Source organism: Perognathus longimembris, chromosome 9 (assembly GCF_023159225.1).
Source record: "Perognathus longimembris pacificus isolate PPM17 chromosome 9, ASM2315922v1, whole genome shotgun sequence".
NCBI classification, from domain to species: Eukaryota; Metazoa; Chordata; class Mammalia; order Rodentia; family Heteromyidae; genus Perognathus; species Perognathus longimembris.
The window spans coordinates 8,998,218-9,021,047 of record NC_063169.1 but is presented as its reverse complement, the minus strand read 5'-3'; the positions used below and the strand labels follow the sequence as shown (position 1 = coordinate 9,021,047).

Below are 22,830 nucleotides of genomic sequence, written 5' to 3'. Positions count from 1 at the left end.
AGCTCAGTATTAAAGCTCTTGCTTCGTATGCACAGAACCTTAGGTATGTTCGTCATCAGGGAAAAAATATCAATACTACTTTATATTAGACTTTGCACTAGTAAATATTTCTGTCGACACAATGGGTTCAAAATATACATTCCTGTACCTCAATACTACAGATTTATCACAAATAAAAATGCTAATTCCTCTTTAAATAAAATGCAGCTGGAAATGGTGGCACACGGTGGCAATACCAGCAACTTGGGAAGTGGACACACTGAGGACCCCCAGTTCCAGGCCAACCCAAGCAAAGAACCAAAACAAAAGGGCTGGCAGTGTGGCTCACATGGTGGAACACTGGGAGAGCTTCCCTTCACTCTACAGGACCACATAAACAATCCCTCCATGATGACAGCCAAGCTTCAGTCCGCTGGGGAGAAAAACCACAAAGCAAATGGGAAAGTACAGGAGAGATCCACGTAGATTTTGGCTCAAATCTCACCCACCCTCACACTGCTGTCCTAGCTCTGAGTTGAATACATTATTTATGCCCCAACCATTCAGTTTAGGGGCTCCGTGCAGGACCAATATGTATCCTATGAGTCCCTGGGATCTGAAACCTAGAACAAAGGAAGTATCCTTTGCCTATGTAAGTGTGGTATTGTCAAGTGGGTCAAAAGGAACACAGAGGGCTGGGAATGTGGCTTAGTGGAGTTGATAAGTTTACAGGGCTTACACCTGTAATCCCAGCTACTCAGGAGGTTGTTATTTGAGGATCATAGTTTGAAGACAGCCCAGACAAAAAAGGTCAGTGAGACTTGTATTTCTAATTAACTTCCAGAAAACTAAAAGTGGAAGTGTGGCTCAAGTAGTCAAGTTCCAGGATGAGAAAAAAAAGAGCTAAGAGAGAGCACATAGGTTCTGAATTCAAGTTCCAGTACACACACACACACACACACACACACACTCACACACACACTCATTTTTATGGGGACACCAGAAAAATATTCGATGTAGTTAAGAAGTCTATCCTATGAAAAACAAAATAGACAAGAAGTTGCAAAAATGAGGACATTAAAGAAAAGGTAGCTAACAGTTAACAGCCTCTGTAACCCAAGACTCACAATTTAAAGACTTGTAGGAATGTAAAATCCTATGAAAGTCTAGCTCCCCTTACTGCCAAGGAGAGGGAATTGCATGATTCCAACCAAACTCGACTTTCTCTAAAGCCCAAGAGCTCTTGGCACTTTCTCACCCAAGAATTCCAGTTCCCTAAGTGGCAGCCCAAGCGCAGGACCCATCTTGTAGATAGACGGGTCATTGAGGTGTGATTATAATTGGCCAGCTGCCCCGCCTGCCACAAACACCTCTGTGACATCACAGAAAACCAATACAGCTGACAGCAAAGCAGGACTCATTTTCACCCAGCGTTATAAGGGCCCATCCAGAACGCTGGACAGCTCCCCATGCACAAGTGGGAGAGGCCCACCGGGAGCTCTGCCCTGTCAAGCAACAGCTTCCACGTGAGAGCCTCAGAAGGTCACTTTGACATCTTGTGCTTGTTAGAAATGCACATTATGAGCCTTTCACAACACACAGAATCAGAATCTGGAGAAAGAACCTATGAAATTTGTGCTTCTACAAGCTCTCAGGTGGGTTCTTACTCACCTTCATGTCTGCAAGACAATTATGGGGTTTACACAATTTGTTTCCTCACAAAAGAGTGATGACAAAACCTCCAATTTGTAGTCTCAGCGACTGAGAGAGCTAAGGTAGGAGGATTGCTTATGCCCAAGAGGTGGGGTGGTCTGTCAGCCTGAACAACAAAAAACGACCCCTCCTCAAACAATAATCACAAAAAAACATCAATCACTTACATGCCCCTGTATTTGAGGACTTGCCTCTGACCACAAAAATGGGAGGAACTCAAGATGTACTGTAGCCATGCACTCATCTGTTGAATTGAAACCTCTTTGTAAACCTACTCATACTTTTTAATATGTAAAGGGGAGAAAATATCACTATCAGGATTCTATTCACTCCTCACCTCACGATATGAATGGTTTATGTAGTTATTATATGTAATCAAAATTCTTTTTATGCCAGATGCACCAAAATTTATTTATTCATATAGTTTTCATATCCCTGAAGGTACACACACCAAAAAAAATCCCAAATGCAGCAACTTCAGAATACTTGCTTGTCTCCAACTTCAATAGCAGGAGCAAGGCTGTCCACAGAACACGCCTGACAATTAGACGGTCTAAGCAGGATGCTGGGGAATGTCTGCGCCTGACTTAGGGCTCTTCAAGAACTCTTCAGGTTGAGGCATCTTCTCAGCTGGAAGAGAAGCAATGGATACCAATCATCCACAAGGAGAAAACGTTCTGTGGTTGGAGAAAGGAATGGATATCTGCAACATAGCTTTAAAGATTGGGCCTGTGCCAGGCCCTGGTGGCTCACACTTGTAACCCTTAGCTGCTCTGGAGGCTCAGAGCTGGGGACCGAGGTTCAAAGCCAGCCTGGGCAGGAAAGTCTGAGAGACTCTCAGCTGAATTAACCCCCAATAAGCCACAAGTGGAGCTGTTGCTTAAGTGGTAGAATGCTAGCCTTGAGGGGAAAAATAAAACGAAGGGAAGCCACGGGGCCCTGGTTCAAGTCCCAGCACGGGGTGCTCACACCTCCACCACGGCCTGGCCCTGGGAATCCCCCTGTGGCCCAGCTCAGGCTGAGTGGGCCCAGCTGCGCCCAGAGTGTCCAACCTCCCCTCCTTCCCCACCCTGCTGACGGCCCCAGAGGCGCTGCAGCTTCCTAGTGCTTAGGAAGTGCAAACCGCTGTGCGCAGGCGAAGGGGCGGCCGGAGGGGGTGAGCAGACCCCAGGGCCCCGGGGGCCTCTCCAAGCCCCTCACCTGGCCGGTCCTGGAGCTCTGCGCCCCGGGCTGCGAGGCTCAGGAGAAAGCTCTTCACGCGATTCTGCCCCGCAGGCCGTCCCAAGATGGAGACCTCAGCCACGGTGCCGCGGGCCACCTTGCTCACGTGCACCAAGGCCCGACTCCGCCATGCCAGCTGGGAGACCACGGCTTGGTGGGGACCTGGACGAGTCGGGCCAGGGGTCAGGGGGAAGGGCTGGCCAGGGCCGGGCCGCCCTGGGGGCTGGGGGGGCGGTGGGGGGTGGGGGGCCTCACCCAGCGGCCTCGCCCGCCCTGGCCGCTCACCGAAGATCTGATCTGCCAGCCAGGCCTCCAGGTAGAACCCCAGAGGGCGGCTCATGTCCTCCACCGGAAACCACCACGGCCGGACGCGAACCTGGGGGCGCAGACGCGGGGCCCCACGCGGCCGCTCCTGGGGGGAGGACGGCTGCTGCCCGCCCTGTCCGGCCGCATCCGGCCCCATGGGTTCGGCCCTAGCGGACCCAAGGCCTAGAGGATCCATGGCCCGGAGGCCCGGCTGCAAAGGCTGGGGCGGCTTCCGCCAGGCCCGGCTCTTGAGGAGGCCCCGGCCCCGCCCCGTGGGCGGCGCCCCTAGGAGCCCCCAGGGCCATGGTCACTTCCGGTGCCCGGTCACTTCCGCTTCTCCCCTGAACTGGATGTGGGCTCTGGGTGAGGGTGAGTGGTTTGGGGGTTTGCGGGGCCCGGGGGCCCCGGGGCCCCAGAGCCTCGGAGGCGTCATCCCAGCCCCAGAATTCCAGCCTCAGGGCCTCTGCCCCTGCACGTCAGCGTCCACGGGGAAAAGCTGATTCTACTTCAGCCTGTGGGCAAATTATTATTATTATTATTATTACTATTATTATTTGGAATCCTCTTCAGTGCCTAGGATAAGGGTTTCCAGTCACCTTCCAAGCACAGGTAGGTAGATGAGGCCCAGAGCAGGCCCCACGAGCCTACAATTTCCTCCCCTCTCCTCTCCTCTCTGGATGTTTACCATTTTGAAATTAGTCAAGTTTTTTTCATCAGGGCTGGGAATATGGCCTAGTGGCAAGAGTCTTTGCCTCTTATACATGAAGCCCTTGGTTCGACTCCCCAGCACCACATATATAGCAAACCGTCAGAAGTGGCACTGTGAGTCAAGTGGCAGAGTGCTAGCCTTGAGCAAAATGAAGCCAGGGACAGTGCTCAGGCCCTGAGTCCAAGGCCCAGGACTGGCAAAAAAAAAAAAAACAGAGTCAAGTTTTTTTCATCAAGTTTTTTTCCCCAATGAGATGTCACAAGTGGCCATCATAGTCCATATAAAAAGTTAGACCCATGTTGTTTCCACCATCCTAAGACATTTAACATCACAGTATACGTTGCTCCCCGATATTCTTAATTTCGCGTCTCGAATTTCAAAGTTGGGTGCTCGTGGCACACGCACCTGTCATCCTCGCTGCTCAGGAGGCTGAGGTCTGAAGATCAAGGGTCAAAGCCAACCCAAGCAGGAAAGTCCCTGCGAGATTCCTATCTCCAATTAGCCACCAAAAAGCCAGAAGTGGAGCTGTGGTAGAGCACTAGCCTTGAGCACGAGAGCTTACAGACAACACTCAGCTCCAGAAACAAACCAAAACAGTTTTATTCTCAACTCATTAAAGATGTCACACATTTGAAACAATCATGAAACAGTTTAAGAGCTGTGGACATCCCCTCCCCCCTTTGCCTCACTTCCCTCTTCTTTAAATAGCTTGGTGATGGATGCAAGCCTACCATCCCAGCATTGATGCTTCAGGGGAGAATTGTATGTGAAGCCAGCCTGGGTTACATGCCAAGAACCAGTCTCCAAAAGCAAAACAATAAAAAAAATAAAAAGTAGATATCACTAAAGAATTTTCCCCTTGCTTTCCCCACAGGGAATCTTTATCCTGAGGCCAGTGTGTCATCTTATGCTTGGTCTTACACATTTTCTTCTGTATTTCTAGAAATATTGTTTGGTATTTCTTTTAGAACAAATGGCATTGTGCTGTACAAACAATTTTGATTTTAGAATTGAATATAATGTGTGTGTGTTCCCAGAATCGTTTTAATAAAAAAAAGTGTCATTTAACGTATTAATACACTGAACTCCTCATCCACTTTAGACATCAAATTTTCAGCAAATCGTGTCTACAAGAGGAAGACTAACATATAGCTCAGTGATATAGTGCTATGTTTAGTACATGTAAGGTCTTGGATTTAATCACTAACCAATAAAAAAGTCTGTAACAAAAGAACTTGAATCTTAATTTTAGTGGCTATTTCTTTCCTTTGTAAAATTAACATAATACTTGTACACTGTAAACAAATTTTGAAGATATAAAATATATTTTAAAATCAATATATGGTAAAAACCCATATATCATCTATAGTATATGCCTTGCTATATAGCCTAGGCTGGTCTGGAACTTGAAATTCTCCTGCTCCAGCCCTAACTGCTGGAAAGACAAGCATGTACCATTATATTTCACTTCCCTTATATATTCTTTTTTCAATTGTATATACATTATAAATTTCTTCTTTCAGACCTAATTGCCTTTTCAACTTCTTTCTGGTGTCTTTTGATGAGCACCATTCTCAATGAACACATTTAGTCAATATAGATTGCAATATTAAGTATCTTCTGTCTTGTTTAAGAAATTCTTCTGCTGGGTACCAGTGGTTCACACCTGTGATCCTCACTACTCCAGGAGGCAGGCATCTGAAGATCATGGTTCGAAGCCAGCCCAGGCAGGAAAGTCCATGAGACACTTATCTCCAATTATCCACCAGAAAACCAGAAATGGCGCTGTGACTCAGGGGCACTAACCTTGAAACAGCTCAGAGATAGCACCTAGGCCCTTAGTTCAAGCCTCACAATGGCAAGAATGGTACCATGATACAAACCTTAAGGACAATCAAAGTCATTAAGGTCCCTGGGAATGGCTACAACAAATTTTTATGTCGGGAAGCATATTTGTAAGACCTCACTACAATAAATAATGCTAAGAAGATATAAAGGCTAAGATGATTAAATGAAACTTCCAAATGTCCTGAGCTCTGAAGAAGTTCATACTATTTGCTAAGATTGCTGCAGTTTCTACATTCGCTTTGAAATCCTTAAGTCATCTGAGGTTAATTCTTTTGACTTGGGAAAGAGGCAGAGGTAGAGCTTCATCTTTCCATTACTGATCCTTTGTTATTTGAGCCATTCTCCGAGGACATGTCCTGAGACACCTTCCATTGTCATGTGACTTTCAAACCTCCATAGGGAGATAAGTCGGCCACAGGCTGCTTTGAAGGCATTAATTAGTCCAGACACTCAAGAAAGACAAGATTCTCTATGGCTCTCATCTAGGGGACAGTTTCTTTCCATTTTAGTTTTACTTAGTGTAGTGCTTTGTGGTACACAGCTTGATGGTGTTTCCTACACTTTGGAATCCCGAGTCCCACTTGCTGACATTATTCCAGTATTCAAATTAATGACAATGTTCTTAGCATTTAACAGACTGTACCAATTTAAACCAGTTGTTGAACCACTCTCCTGCCTCCAAGTGCCTTTGATTTACCCTCAAGAAGATGGTGAAGGTGACTTGAATATTGGCTCCACCATTTTCTAGCTATGTGATGGATGTTAATCTTTCTGTTCTCCACCAAACCCTGAACAAAACACTACCCAAGTTTCCAATGGATCTCGTGCTTTCATTTTGTCTCCTTCCATAGAGGAACCAGTCTGATGGTGTTTGAGTTCTGTCAGTAGAGTGCATGAATGAAATGAATTGCTCTGTGTGTGTGTGTGTGTGTGTGTTGGTAATAGGACTCAAGGCTGGTGCTCTACCACTTAAACCACACCTTCATTTCTGGATTTTTGCTGATTAATTGGAGATAAGATTCTCATGGACTTTTCTGCCTGGGCTGGCTTCAAACCATGAACCTCAGATCTCAGTAGCTAGGATAACAGGTGTGAACTACCAACACCGGTAAGTGAATGCTTTTGTGGTTTCTCATTTAGAAGCCTAATCCTTCATTACTTCACTTCTTGGTTTAGCCTTGAATGCCTTAAAATTGAGTCTATGTAGTGTGAAAAATAGTACAGTGCATAGTAAAGACACAAATCATTTCTGCATTGTCAAACATGATAATATAGTAATTATATATATACATATATATCAGATTGTTAGGAAGAAAAGGAAACTAGTAATAAGATATTTACCAACACTGTCAGTTGAGGAGAAATCATACAAAAATACATTAAAAGCCTAGTAGTTCTGTATAATAAGGCACACTCATCTAAGCAGTTACAGAAACTTTATAATCTGGAAATAAATGGTTACATGGATAAATAGGTACACAGACATTCCACTCTTCTAAATAATATTCAAGTAAATCCAAATCATCACTGGCACCCAATTTAGAAAAAAAAATGATTTACCAATTATATGTTGCCTTGTTTTATAGAGTACTGGGGCTTGAACTCTACCACTCAAGGCATGACTCCAGCCCTATAAATTATTGTTTTGGTGTGTGTATGTGTGTGTTCTGCTCCTAGGGGTTGAACTCTGGGGGCATAGGAGCTACCCGTCAGCTCTTTTTTCCAGGCTAGCACTCTGCCACTTGAGCCACAGCTCCACTGATTCATTGGAGGTGGGAATCTTAGGGACTTGCCTACCTGGGCTGGTTTTGAACCATAGTCCTCAGATCTCATCCTCCTGAGTAGCTAGTGCTATATGCATAAGCCACCAACAAACACAGCTACATTTGTTAAAGTATCTTATTTTAGACTTTACATTCCAAAAATCTGGTTTTTCGGTCCCCTCTTTTCTGTCATTTCCTCTCTTCTCACCAAAAGTTCAATATTTCTTTTAGGATTCTTCTTCCACTTTAAAAAAAAAAAAGGTATATATAAGCCAGGTATGGTGACTCATCCTTGTAACCCTAGGTACTCACAAGGCAGAGATCAGGAGGTTCACGGATGGAGGATGACCTGAACTGAAAACTGAGACATCATCTCAACCAATAAAAACTGAGCATGATGGTCTACCTGTTATCCCAGCTAAGTTGAAAGTACAAATAGGGGGAATATAGTCTAGATCAGCCTGGGCATCTATGTAGGAACCTATTCAGAAAACAAAGTAAAAAGGGTGGAGCACAGCTCAGGTAGTTGAATGCTTCCCTAACAGGCACAGACCCCTGACTTTCAACTCCAGTACCAACATAAAAGATACATGAATTTTCTCTTATTTTTCTATAATACTAAACATTTTCCTGTATTCTTTCTCCTCTTGAGTATTTATTTTAAGAAAACTAAACCTATGGAAGGTTGTCAAGAGATAAACACATTTTAGTTCTAGGTGGATTTCCTTTGGCATACTCCACGTGGTTACTGTATAGGAGTTTGGTACACTGGATATTGTATATATGCTTACCTGAACTAAGGAAGGGAAAGAAAAATGAGGGAGGGTATAGTAAATATGACAAGAAATGTACTCACTGCCTTATGTAACTGTACCCCCTCTGCATATCACCGTCAATAAAATTTAATTTAAAAAAAAACAAACACATTTTAGGGGCTGGGAATATGGCCTAGTAGCAAGAGTGCTTGCCTCATATACATGAAGCCCTGGGTTCAATTCCCCAGCACAACATATGTAGAAAATGGCCAGAAGTGGCGCTGTGGCTCAAGTGGCAGAGTGCTAGCCTGGAGCAAAAAAGAAGCCAGGGACAGTGCTCAGACCCGGAGTTTAAGGCCCAGGACTGGCCAAACACACACACACACAAACACACACACACGCATTTTATACCTGCCATTTTGTTTCATCAATTCTGAACATTTTACTCCATTTATGTTATCTCCCTGCCTATATAGACCCTTTTTGTGTACTACTTGTAAGAGGCAGATATCGTGATGTTTTATCCCAAGTAATTTAACATCATCCCTTAAGTATAAACAAGGACAGTCTCCTGCATAACCCTAAATAATTATTCACTCAGGAAATTGGACAGTAGTTTAGTACTCGTATCTAATACAGCTTTCATTTTCAGTCTTCCTGGTTTTCCCAGTTGACAATGGTCTTACTCTGAGCTTGAGCTGCCCTCAAGCTTGAAATCCTCCTGCTTTGCCTTCCTGAGTCAAGTTACCATATTTGTATCTAATTTTCATGGCTGTCTAGTCAAATTCACCTTTGTTATATCATTGGTCTCTTAATTTAGAGTCCTTCTGGTTTGTGTATTTAACCTTTAACAATAATGACATTTTAAGTGTTTTTTGTTGTGGAACTTTTCAAACATACAACAGTAGATAGGAACATGAGCTTTTAGACCCCAGGGCTAAATTTCAGAAGTTACACATATCAGGTCTGGCTATTTACCCTTGTACATCAAATAAAGAGACATGGCAAAGAGCAGAGAAAGATTTATTACATGGCAGCCATGACAAGACCACTTCAGTTCATCTTCATCCACTTCAGGAGTACAGACATGAATTATACACTTAGACAGCAAGGGACAAACAGGGAGCCTGAGTCTAGAGTGAGGCAAAATAATTGCTGAAATTTTGATGATCCCCATAAAGTTGAGTTCAAAACACGGCTCCATTTCCAATCAACTATAAAAGAAAAAAGAAAGGGGAAAAAGCCCACTAGATTCAGGCATGGATCAAATGGTAGATTGCCCACCATAAGCAAGCAAGCTGAGTGAGACTGAAGCCAAGTTCAAAGCCTGGTACTAACAAACTGTAAATAAATAATTCCCATGCACATACACCACTACTCAATTGAAATGGACAAGCTCTCAGTCAGTGCTGAATTGCTGTCAACTGTGTTTAAATCATCCTGTGATTTGCTATTTCCCTTGACATTCATTTTGAAAAACTCTGCCTTCAAAAACACAAACAGTACCCTAAAAACAGGGCTAAAGTGAATGTTTAAGCCATAAAGTAAAACTTTTTTTTTAAGGATTCACGTCTTTCATGTCTTTAGAAGAAGGCAAGCAGCATGATGGGAGGAGGGGAGGAATCAAGTCTGGACAGGATAGTGCAGAACTGAACACATCCTGAGCATTTGCAGGTTTTCCTCAAAGGTGAACCTGAAGATACCAAAGGTCTACAGAGTTCTCTCTGCTTATCCTTCCTGGAATAGAGTTCATGAGGCAAGCATTTCCTCAATACCAAAGCCAGACAAAGACATTACCAAAAAAGAAAGCAACAGAATAGTACCCATCAAGAGCAGATGTAAGCTATATACTAGCAAATCAAATCCAGCAAAAATCCTACCTAAACATTTGAGATTAAGGATTTGCAAATGGAAATTACAGACATAACTTGTTTATGTTTTTGTATACTTCCTATGCTATAGTTTATTTGTATTTCTTCAGAGATGATTGAATTAAGGAGTTACTATGAACTGGGCTCTAGTCTTTTCCTTGTAATCCTAGCTACTCAGGAGGCTGAGATCTGAGAATCCCGGTTTGAAGCTAGCTGGGACAGAATCCAAGCAACTCGTAACTCCAATTAATCACCAAAAAGTCAGACATTGGGCTGTGGCTCAGATGGTAGAGTGCCAGCCATGAGTGGAAAACGTAAGGGACAGTGCCCAGACCTTAAAGTCAAACCCCAGTACTGACACACACTAAAGTGCTCAAGGCCTGACCCAGCAATAGGGCATCATCTGCCTGGAAAGCGTGAGAACCTACTTTCAAAGCACAGTACTTCCGCCTGCCTCCCCCCCCCCCCCACACACACACACACACGCACACATGGGGAGGGGGGAAGTTACTACAGTTAATTGGATGTCATTTAACCCATTCCACCCAGGATGGACCAGGGGTTGAGTTGTTGGTTTGTTTTTTCAATCCCTGATTATAACCTAGTATTGTAGAGTTGAGATGGAATTGCGTGCATGTGTGTGCATGCGCGTGTGTGTATGTGTGTGTGTGTGTGTGTGTGCCATCCTGAGATTTGAAGTCAGGCCTGGGCTTAAGCTTTTTGGGGTGGTTAATTGGGCATCAGGGTCGGGTGGAAACTGGGCGCCCGTGACTCGCGCCTGAAATCCCACCTACCCAGGAGGCTGAGGTCTGCGGATGGCAGTTCGAAGCCAGCCAGGGCAGGAAAGCCCATGAGACTCTTTATCTCCAATCAACTACTGAGGGGGGGAGGGGGCGGGAAGCCGGAGGTGGAGCCATGGTTCAATCGGTAGAGCGCTAGCCTTGAGCACCGAGGCTCGGGGACAGAGCCCAGGCCCCGAGTTCAAGCCCCAGGACCCGCAAACAAACAAACAAACAAAGGATGAAGGAGGAAAGGAAAAGGAAGCCTCAAGTCTCACGGAGCTTCCTGCAGCGACTGGCTTTGAACGGCGATCCTCGGACCTCAGCCTCCTGAGTGGCCAGGGTTACAGGTGTGAGCCACCGCCCCCCCTGCCGTTTGCAGTTTCCTAAGGTGGTGAGTGCGGTTTTGAGGCGCGGTTCGGGGCGCTCTGGACGCCCTGGGAAGGAGGGGGGCTCCGGGACCCGAGGACCAAGCCGAGGCGGGCAGAGCCCTGGGCTATCAAAGGCAGCCCACTCGCACTTGCAACCTAGCTCAGGACACGCCCCCACAGGTAAGACAGCGGATTGGCCAATCCGGGAGGGGCCCGCCCCCCATGCTCGCGAGCCAATGGCTGCGCGGCCGGAGCGGGGCGGGGCGGGGCGAGGCTCGCGGGGGCTCCTAAAGTAGCGGCTGCGTGGATGCCCTGGCAGAGGGTTTCTACGACGGCCGACGGGGCGCGCTGGGGCAGAGCCCCACGGAAACTACGGGGCACTCGAGGGATCTTTCTCAGAACCATGTCCAGACAATCAGCGGGAGCCAACGCCCCCCGCTGGGTCGTTGCTTCCCGCCGGAGCTCCGCAGGGTACCGAGCTCCCGAGCAGCGGCCGGCGGGGGAGCCCAGTAGAAGAGGTCGCGGAGGCGGCCGGGGCCGGCGAGGTGGAGACTGGAGGGAGCCCGCTGGGGCCCCGGAGCCCGGGGCGGCCGGCCGTCGGGAACCGCCGCTCTGCTTCCGACTGAAGAACGACCTGGTGGGCGTCGTGATCGGTGAGCCCGGAGGAGGGGTGCGGGGGTGGGTGCGGGGGTGGGCGCAGGTCCGGGGGCGGCGGGGCGGGGCGGGGCGGGGCGCCGCCGGGGCTCAGCCTCCCCTCGCTGCCGCCGTGCACCGACTCGAGCCTTACCTGCTGCGATCGCGGGTCTGGCTGGAGGATGACATCTGTTTGTCCTGACGAAGGGTAGGAGAGTTCACGCTCTGTTCTTCTGCGATGGTACCGGCGCTTGAACTCAAGGCTTCGAGTCTGTTGCTCGGGAGGTTGGTTCTCTACCATTTGAACCGCACGTCCACTTCCGGATTTGGGCTGGTTACTTGGAGATGAGCTCTTCTTTTAGCTTTGTTTGCCTCGGCTTTCTTTGAGCGGTGATCCTCGGATCTCATCCTCCTGAGTAGGTGTTCTCGCAGCTCTGAGTCACCCTTGACTGTGTAGGGCTGATATTTTGTTTTATTTGTGAGTGTGTGTGAGTGTGTTTGTGTGTGTGTGAGAGAGAGACAGAGACACCCTTCTGATACTGGGGCTTGAACTCGGGGCCTAGGTAGGCACTGTCCTTTAGCTTTTTCCACTCAAGGCTAGCTCTCTACCACTTGTGCCATAGCTCTCCCTCCTGCTATTTGGTGACTAATTTGGGGATAAGAGTGACAGACTTGGATGGCTTCCAACTGCGGTTCTCAGATCTCACCCTCCTGAGTAGCTAGGATGATAGAAGTGAGCCACCAGCGCCTTGCTTTTGTTTTACTTAAAAAAAAAAAAAAAAAAAAAACCTGTTCTGAGAAAATTAACAGACTGTGTAGGCTGATATTTGCTGCTGCATTATCTAGCGATTCTTTAGCCCCAGGAGGCTAATGAACAGGCACAGAGCTCAAGAGCCATGTGCCTTACAACAGCCAACAGGTTTGCAGTGGAAACCAGTTCTCAGCACTTTCCAGTTCTAACCGGTTACTCCATGTTGGATCTGCATCATTTGTGTGAGTGTATGTGTGACTGTGCACACACACACGTGCCTCCTGGCGACTGAACTCAGAGCTTCAGAAATTAGACTTATTGTTGAGCTACATCATCAGTCCTGGAACCAATTTTTTTTTAATTGTGGTTAAAAGTGAAATAAAACTGACTAACCCGTGTGGCTTAATGGTGGAGTGTTCGCCTAGCATGCATAAAGCCCTGGGTTCGATTCCTCAGTACCATGTAAACAGAAAAGGCCAGGAGTGGCGCTGTGGCTCAAGTGGCAGAGTGCTAGCCTTGAGCAAAAAGAAGCTCAGGCCCTGAGTTCAAGCCCCAGGACTGAAAAAAAAAAAAAAACTGACTAACCATAATGATTGGTGGTGCTAGAGGTCAAACCCAATTCATCAATTTTGAGGAAATCATCTACTACCATACATTACCCAAAACATATCTTTTTTTTTCTCTTTTCTCTCTCTCTTTTTTTTTTTTTTTTTTTTTTTGGTGCTGGTGCTGGTTCTAGTTCTGGGGCTTGAACTCAGGACCTGAGCTCTGTTTCTCAGCGGGGGTTGTACTCTAGCACTTGAGCTACATACAGCTCCACTCAGGCTTCTTGGAGATAAGAGTCTCAGGGGCTTTCCTGCCTTGGCTAGCTTTGAACCAGGATCTCAGCTCTCAGCTTCCTGAGTAGCAAGGATTACCGGTTTGAGTCACTGAGCCCTGTTCCACCTTACCTATTTTTAAGCCTGTGGTACAGTATTCATGATAAATACAATGTTCCGCCACAGAACTCCCAAGAGTTAAAACTATACCAGAATTGTAGATCATGCCTGCAATCCTAGCTACTCAGGAGGCTTGGCTTTGGTCTCTGATTCTCAGATCATAGCCTTCTGAGTAGCTAGGATTACAGGCATGAACCACTGCACCCTGCTTGTAAATACTACTAGTATGAACACAGTACAGATATTCCTTTGACTCCCTGCTTTGAATTCTTTTGAATGAATTCTCTTGGGTGCTCTGGGGTCTTTTGAATTATTTTGGACCCAGAAGTAGGACTGGTGAATTCTGTGACAGGGTTTTTTTTCAGTATTTTTAAAGAACTCTACTATATGACATACCAGCAGGTATATGCTTTAACCAGTAGGTTCTGCTGATTTACAGACACATAGGTTTCAGTTTCTCCAGATCCTCTTTAAAAGAAAAAATAATAATAATGGCCATTCTAGAGCTGATGGTGTATTTTAGTGGTAGTGGTTGCTTAGCATGTACAAGCCCTTGAGTTCAATGCCAAGTAAAAATGGGCATATTCACCAGGCACTGGTGACTCAGGCCTGTAATCCTAGCTACTCGGGGACTGAGATCGGAGAATCAAGGTCCAAAGCCCAAGCAGGAAAGTCCATGAGACCCTTATCTCCAACTAACCACCGGGAAAAAAAAAAAGCCAGGAGTGGAGCTGTGGCTCAAGTGAAAGAGCACTTGCATTGAGCACCACCCTGAGTTCAAGCCCCAGGACCAGCACAAAAAGGGAGAAAAGGATCCTGCTGGATGCTTATATTATAGCTCATGATTATAATCCTGGCTACTTGAGAGGCTAAGATCTAAGAATCATGGTTCAAAGCATCAAGGGCAGAAATGAGACTCATCTCCTATTAAACAGCAAAAAGCCAAAAATGGAGGTGTGGCTCAAGTAAAGGGTTGAGAGGCCCTGACCTCGAGTTCCAGTACTGGGACAAAAGCACGAATAGGTACCCAAACAGGAATGAAGCAGTCTTTTACCATAGTTTCTATGTCTATTTACCTGATTAGTGATGTTAAACACCAGGTGTACTTGCTGACCATTTGTGTATCCTTCTATGTATTCGAGTCCTCTGCCATTTTTCTTTTTCTTGTAGAGTTGGGGATCGCATCCAAGAACTCAGCTGTTTTAAGTATTTGCTCTATCACTGAATTCTATTCTAGCCCCCATAGCCTTTAGTGTTTCTTGTGTGTGTGTGTGTGTGTTACTGAGAATTGAACCCAGGATCTGAAGGGCAGGGTTACCATAAACAAATAAACAAGGAAAAATGAGGAGAGGAAGAGGGAGAGGAGGAGAGGAGAGGACTAGAAACAGAAGTAGAAGAGGAGACGAACTTATCTTCCTAACTGTAACTTTTGCCTCAAACTTATATTCTCCCTGCCTTCTCTTTTCAAGTAGCTGGGATTATAGACATGTTCCACTACATTGTCTTTGCTTTTTTTTCCCCCAAGTCAGTCATGAGGCTAGAACTCCCGGTCTGGGCACTGCCCCTAAGCTCCTGGCTAGCACTTTACCACGTTGAGCCACGGCACCACTTCCATGTTTTTGGTGGTTCATTGGAGAGAAGAGTCTCATCAACTTTCTTGCCTGGGCTGGCTTCAAACCATGATCCCCAGATCTCTGCTTCCTGAGTAGCTAGGATTACAGGTGTGAGCCCCTGGCAACCAGCCTTTTGTTTCGTTCTGGCTTTGTTAATGCCGATACGAGGGCTTGAACTCTGGGTGTGGGCACTGTCCCTTAGCTTTTGTTTTAAGGCTGGTGCTCTACCACTTGCAGCTTGTTTGTTAAAGATAAGAGTCTCGTGGAGTTCTCTGCCTGAGTTAGCTTCAAGCCTTGATTCTCATACCTCAGTTTCCTTTTTTTGTGTGTGTGGGGAGCAGTACTGCAGTTTGAGCTCGGGGCTTTGTACCTGATACACAGGCACTCTACTGCTGAGCAATGCCTTCAACCATACCTTTCTTTTTAAAAACAGGTCGTGGAGGGACAAAAATACGAGAAATCCAAAATACTACTAACACCAGAATACAGGTAAATCATCTTTGTTCCTAAGCCCTCAAACCATTGTTCATTCAGCTTGGTTTTCCACTCCTTTTATTAACATACTATAGAATAAGTTGTCAGAACTTTCCACACAATGTTCTCCAGAATTTATCTGGGTTGTAGTCTGGTCCAGGTGTAAGTTTTGTAACTCTTAAAAATAAGATGATCCGGTGCTGGGAATATGGCCTAGTGGCAAGAGTGCTTGCCTCATATACATGAAGCCCTGGGTTCGATTCCCCAGCACCACATATATAGAAAACGGCCAGAAGTGGCACTGTGGCTCAAGTGGCAGAGTGCTAGCCTTGAGCAAAGAGAAGCCAGGGACAGTGCTCAGGCCCTGAGTTCAAGGCCCAGGACTGGAAAAAAAAAAAGATGATCCTAGCTATTCAGGAGGCTGAGATCTGAGGATTGCAGTTAGAAGCCAACCCAAGCAGAAAAGTCTCCATGAGACTCTTATCTCCAGTTAACCACTCAAAACCAGAAGTGGTGCTGTAGCTCAAGTGCTAGAGTGCTAGCCTTGAGCATGAAGAGGCTCAGGGACAGTGCCTAGGCCTTGAGTTCAAGTCCTGAAACTGACCAAAAAAAAAAAAAAAGAAGTAAGAATCTTCAGATAACTGGATGCTGGTGGCTCACACCTGTAGTTCTAGCTACTCAGGAGGTTGAGAGCTGAGGATCATGGTTTGAAGCCAGCCCAGGCAGGAAAGTCTGTCCCCATTAAACTACCAAAAGTAGAAAATAGAACTGTGACTCAAATAGTAGACAGTGCCCAGGCTCTGAGTTCAAGACTAGAACAAAAAGAAAAAAATCTTTGGATATACCCTCCATTTAAAATAATACTAAGCCAGAAGCTGGTGGCTTACAGCTGTTATTCTAGATACTCAGGAGGCTGAGATCTGAGGATCATGGTCATGCTAACCAGCAAAAGGCCAGAAGTAGAGGTATGGCCCAAGTGGTAGAGCACCAGCCTTGAGTGAAAAAGCCAAGCAAGAGCATAAACCCTGAATTCAAGCCCCACTACCAGCATACACACACACACACACACACACACACACACACTCATACACTAATAAGTAGGTAAAATCTCAACTAGCTGTAGTGTCTCTCTATTTGTAATCCCAGAACTCATGAGGCAAAGGCAGGAGGATCTCAAGTTCAAGATCAGCCTGGACTACAAAGTAAAATGCTGCTAAAAAAAACAAATCTTGGCCTAGTGGCAAGATTGCTTGGCTCGTATACATGAAGCCCTGGGTTCGATTGCCCAGCGCCACATATATAGAAAAAGCCAGAAGTGGCACTGTGGCTCAAGTGGCAGAGTGCTAGCCTGGAGCAAAAAGAAGCTAGGAACAGTGCTCAGGCCCTGAGTCCAAGGCCCAGGACTGGCAAAAAAAAAAAAAAGAGAGAGAGAGAGACATCAAGCCAGGCAATGGTGGCTTGAAACCCTACCTACTCAGGAGGCTAGGGTCTGAGGATGACAATTTGAAGCCAGTCCAGAATGTCCTTGGAGATCCTTTCTTATCTTCAAGCCAGAAGTAGAACTGTGGCTAAAGTGCTAGAGCACAGGCTTTGAGCAAAAAGAGCTCAGGAACAATTCTCATGCCCTGAGTTAGAGCCCAGACATCAGTGCACAGCCCAGTATCCAAATGTGCACACATGCACGTGCATACACACACGCATACACACACACGAAAGAGAGAAAGAGGTTTATGTGGGATATTGGTCATGCCCAAGAAATCACTTCCTCCGTGAACTCCCTGCCCAAAGCCTTGCCCTGCTCCCGTGCTCCTAATCTTACTGAAAGTGAGTGACCTCGCTGATCGTCTCCCTGGCTCTTCCCTCTGTCCTGTCCTCGGCTACTGAGTTGTCTCATTCTCCCTAAACTGTCCACCTGCTTCCATGCTTGTGCCCATGTAACCGTTCTCCGCCACAGTCAGCACTCTCTCTACAGCAGATCGTGACCTGTTTCTTTCCTGCCTAAGAGTTTTGTTTGCTTGGTTTTGATGCTGGTTCTGGGGCTTGAACTCAAGGCCTGTGTACTGTTCCTTAGCTTGACTTTTTCATTCAAGGCTGGCTTTCTACTGCTTGAACCAGAGCTTCACTACCAGCGTTTTAGTGGTTTACTGGAGATAAGAGTCTCAGAGACTATACTGCCCAGACTGGCTTCAAAGCGAACTCCTCAGATCTCAGCCTCCTGAGTAGCTAAGGTGACAGGTATGAAACCCTGCAGTATAGGTAAACAGTGTCCACTCATACTAGACATTGAGGCACTGGATGAAAGCCATCCTATGACTTCTTTGCCTTCGTCCTGTTCGAAAGTTGGGACAGGTGAGGAGACTTCAGTCTCACCTATTTTTCTCCTTGTACATAGATAACAAAAGGAAATCCTGAGGCAGAAGTCAAAATTTTTGGCAATAAGGCAATGCAGACAAAAGCAAAAGCAATGATAGATAATTTTGTTAAAAAACATGAAAATTACAATCCAGAACATAAAAGCGGTAAGTAATTTTTGCCTACTGAAGTAATTTAGAAATAAAACTTTTAATGTTTTTCTCTTCTGGGGTGTGTGTGTGTGTGTGTGTGTGTGTGTGTGTGTGTGTGTGTTTTGCTGGGAGATATGAACTCAGGGCCTCCTGCTTTCTCTGTTTGAGCCCTACCACTTGAGTCATGCTTCCAGCCTAGCTTTTTCCTAGCTGATTGGAAATTGAATTCCAAGGACTTTTCTGCTCAGGCTGCCTTCAAACTGTGATCTACCAGAACTCAGCCTTCTGAGTAGCTAGAATTACAGGTGTGAGCCACCAGTGCCCTGCTTACACTTTTCTTTTTGCCAGTCCTGCAGCTTGAGACTCATGGCCTGAGCACTGTCCCTGGCTTCTTTGTTTGTTTGCTCAAGGCTAGCACTCTACCTCTTGAGCCACAGCACCACTTCTGGCCTTTTCTGTTTATGTGGTGCGGAGGAATTGAACCCAGGGCTCCATACATGTTAGGCAAGCACTCTACCACTAAGCCACACTCCCAGCTCCTGGACTCTTTCTTTTTTCTTTTTTTTTTCTTTCTTAAACTACTTAATTAGCTGGGCACTGGTGGCTCACACCTGTCATCCTAGCTTCCCAAGAGGCTGAGATCTGAGAACTGTGATACAAAGTCAGTCCAGACAGGAAAGTTCATGAGACTCTTATATAACCACCCAAATCCAGAAGTAGAGCTGTAGCTCAAGTGGTAGAGCACCAACATTAAGTGGAAAAGCTCAGGGACAGCACCCAAGCCCTGAGTTGATGCCCTCACAGGTAAAGGAAAAATTACTTAATTATTTGAATATTTTAAAATCTCCAACATGTTTATACTAAAGGGGGAAAAAAGAAAAAACACTATCAAACCTTGAAAGCCTGGGTTCAGATGAAAATGTTTTCTCTTAGTTTTTCTAAGAAATTTTAAATGTGAGAGCTCCATTTCATCACTTTACTGGGTAATACCTGCATTCATAAAACTATTATAGGGCTGGGGATATAGCCTAGTGGCAAGAGTGCCTGCCTCGGATACGCGAGGCCCTGGGTTCGATTCCCCAGCACCACATATACAGAAAACGGCCAGAAGCGGCGCTGTGGCTCAAGTGGCAGAGTGCTAGCCTTGAGCGGGAAGAAGCCAGGGACAGTGCTCAGGCCCTGAGTCCAAGGCCCAGGACTGGCCAAAAAAAAAAAAAAAAAAAAAAAAACTATTATAAGGCTTTAGTAATATAACAGTATGTTTACCCACTCTAGACATTTCATGCTGTTTTTCTTCCTTTCTTTAATAAACTGAATTTTCCTAAGACCATAGATAAAGAGAAGATAGCCTACTGTCATGGTAGTATAAAAGCTGCAAAAACAAAAACAAAAAAATGTTTCCAGCCAGTCACTTGTGGCTCACGCCTGTGATCCTAGCTATTCAGGAGGCTGAGACCTGAGGATTGTGATTCAAAGCCAGCCCAGGCAGGAAAGTCCGAGAGACTCTTATCTCCAGTTAACCACCAGAAAAGTGGAAGCAGCACAGTGGCTCAAAATGGTAAAGTGCTGCTAGCCTTGAGCAAAATAGCTCAGAGACAGCGCCTAGACCCTGAGTTCAAGCCCAATGTTCAACAACAACAACAAAAATTTGTTCTGATACTAGGCTTGAACACAGGACCTTATGTTCTTGATTAGCTTTTTGGTTCAAGGCAAGCGCTCTACCATTTACACCACCATTCACTTGGAGATAGGAATCTTCTGAACTTTTCTGCTCAAGCTAGCTTTGAACCATAATCTTCAGCTCTCAGCCTCCCGAGTAGTCAGGATTGCAGGCATGAGCCACCAACACCCAGCTTCAAATCCTGTATTTCAGTCATTAGCATCCAGTTATTAATAAACACAAAGTAAATTGGGATTTCTTATCAAATTAACTTTAGAGGAACATTTTTCACAGGTGTGGTTGAGTTCCACTCTTCTGTTGTGAAGGAGGTAAACGCGAGTGACAGTGGAACAGATGATCAGCCGCTGATAGATTGGGACCAGATTCGAGAAGATGCCTTGAAGTGGGAAAAAAAAAAGTGGGCAGGTTAGTGCAACCCCCTGATGTTAACACATGGTTTTAGGGCTTCTTATTCTTATTCTGGGTCTTAGACTTTATGAAATGTCTGGTTTCCTTTTAAAAAGGAACTCTGTATGAAAAGTAGCAAAACTTAATTTGCCTTTAGTTTCGAGATCACTAGAGCTTCCATATGCCTGCACCATGACTTGTTTTCTAAATGCAACGCCAACTATTTCTTGTACCATTTGAAATAACTCAGTGCAAAAGATTAATAAAATATAAAGGAGCTGGACATTGGTGGCTTACATCTGTAATCCTAACTACTCAGTGCTGCAGTTTGAGAACCACAGTTCAAAGCTAGCCCCGACAGGGAAGTCCGTAAGACTCTCATCTCCAGTTAACCACCAAAGAGCCAGAAGAAGTGGATTTGTAGCTCAAGTGAAAAAAACCTCAGGGACAGTGCCCAGGTCCTGAATCTAAACCCCAGTTTGAATAAAGTAAAATAAAATTGAAAGAAACTCAGCCCCCCCCCCAGAAAAATGGGAAGGGAATAAACAAGGCAACCTTGCTCCTCTGATTAAGCAAAGATGGATTTCATATTGGTCTTGGTTTGGTGAGGGGAGAAGGATTTGAGAGTCATGGATGGTAGATCTGATTAAGAAACATTGCAGGGGCTGGGGATATGGCCTAGTGGCAAGAGTGCCTGCCTCGTATACATGAGGCCCTGGGTTCAATTCCCCAGCACCACATATATAGAAAATGGCCAGAGGTGGCGCTGTGGCTCAAGTGGCAGAGTGCTAGCCTTGAGCAAAAAGAAGCCAGGGACAGTGCTCAGGCCCAGAGTCCAAGCCCCAGGACTGGCCAAAAAAAAAAAAGAAAGAAAGAAAAAAGAAACATTGTATGCATATATGGACATCAGAATGAAACCCTCTTGTACACTAATTACAAGGTTATGCTGGGAACACCTATGATCTTAATTACTCAGGAAGCTGAGATCTGGAAGATTCCAGTTTGAAACGAGCCCATGTTAAAAAAAAAATCTGAGAAACTTCATTTCCAAAATAACCAGCAAAAACCTCTGCTGGAGTTTTGGTTCATGTGGTAGAACACTGGCCCCACAAGCAAGCCCCTGGTATAGAGAGAAAAAATATGAAGGGAAAAAATTGCAGGCTGGGAATGTGGCTTCGTGGTAGAGTGCTTGCCTAGCATGCATGAAGCCCTGGGTTCAATTCCTCAGCCCCATATAAACAAAAAAAGCCAGAGGTGGCGCTGTGGCTCAAGTGGCAGAGTGCTAGCCTTGAGCCAAAAGAAGCCAGGGACAGTGCTCAGGGCCTGAGTCCAAGCCACAGGACTGGCCAAAAAAAATTGATTGCTACTCATTTTGACCCAAAACTAAAATGTTAGAAATTTTCAGGATAGGATAACACTTCCTGAAATGGATGGATTTTTTTTTTTTTTTCCAGTCCTGGGCCTTGGACTCAGGGCCTGAGCACTGTCCCTGGCTTCTTTTTGCTCAAGGCTAGCACTCTGCCACTTGAGCCACAGCGCCACCTCTGGCCATTTTCTATATATGTGGTGCTGGGGAATCGAACCCAGGGCTTCATGTATATGAGGCAAGCTCTCTTGCCACTAGGCCATATTCCCAGCCCCCTGGATGGATTTTTGTTTTGATGAATTTTTTGTATTTTTTTAAAGGTGAGATAGCTATAATAACTCAGCCTGCTATTGAACTTCTTCTGTACACTAGACTCGCCTTGAACTCATAATCCCCCTCCCTGGGCCTCCACAGCGCCAGGATTACAGGTGCATGCCACTTGGTCTAGCTCTTTGGGTTGAATTTTCAGTGAAATTTTTCGGGTGATGCATCACATTAATGTCCATAATAAACTTGGGCACTGACTTTTTTGTGTGCCACTACTAAAATATTTCATGCTGTCACATGGATTTTTTTGTTGTTGTTCAAGGATGGTGCTCTACTTCATGAACCACACCTCCACTTCTGCCTTTTTTAAATTGAAGATAAGAGTCTCATGGACTTTTCTGCCCAAGCTGGCTGCCAAACTTGATCCTCAGATCTCAGCCCCCTGAGTAGCTAGGATTACAGGCGCGAGTCACTGCCCCTTTGGGCACTGGTCTTGGCTATCAAAATGTGTCAGCAAAGAGTCATCCTTTATTAAAAATTAAAAAGCTCAGGCCCTAGCCTGGTACTGCTGGCTAGCTACTCTGGAGACTGAGATTTAAGGATCACAGTTCCAAGCCAACCCCAGCAGGAAAACCCATGGGACTTTTTATTTCCAACTAACTACAAAAAAAAAAGCCAGAAGTAGAGTTGTGGCTCAGATGGTGGAGTACTACTAGCCTTGACCATAAAAACCTCAAGGACAGCACCCAGGCCCTGAGTTCAAGCCCCAGAATAGGCACAAAAAATAAACAAATAAAGGCTCAATCCCTAGTATACAGCGAACAAAATACTTGTGAGTTGGTCAGTACCTCTGGGTGTTAAGTTTCCTGATAATAGATGTGTTGTGAAGATTTATTATAAA

General features: G+C 45.6%; 2 protein-coding genes across 2 annotated transcripts in view; one reads left to right on the top strand and one right to left on the bottom strand.

Moving 5' to 3' along the window:
• Nucleotides 1–2,245: 2,245 nt before the first annotated feature.
• On the bottom strand, nucleotides 2,246–3,376 carry LOC125357514 (oocyte-expressed protein homolog). Its single transcript, XM_048354493.1, has 3 exons — nucleotides 3,199–3,376; nucleotides 2,893–3,075; nucleotides 2,246–2,322 (listed from the first exon to the last, which is right to left on the bottom strand). The coding sequence occupies exons 1-3, from the start codon at nucleotides 3,374–3,376 to the stop codon at nucleotides 2,246–2,248; spliced, it is 438 nt and encodes a 145-aa protein (XP_048210450.1).
• Nucleotides 3,377–11,633: 8,257 nt separating this feature from the next.
• The window catches only part of Ddx43 (DEAD-box helicase 43), a 34,696-nt gene continuing 23,499 nt past the window's right edge, over nucleotides 11,634–22,830 (top strand). The window contains exons 1-4 of the mRNA XM_048353690.1: nucleotides 11,634–11,968; nucleotides 15,684–15,739; nucleotides 18,117–18,243; nucleotides 20,183–20,314. Of these exons, the coding sequence (XP_048209647.1) occupies nucleotides 11,719–11,968; nucleotides 15,684–15,739; nucleotides 18,117–18,243; nucleotides 20,183–20,314 (565 nt within the window). The 5' untranslated portion in view covers nucleotides 11,634–11,718. The remainder of the gene's footprint in view (nucleotides 11,969–15,683; nucleotides 15,740–18,116; nucleotides 18,244–20,182; nucleotides 20,315–22,830) is intronic.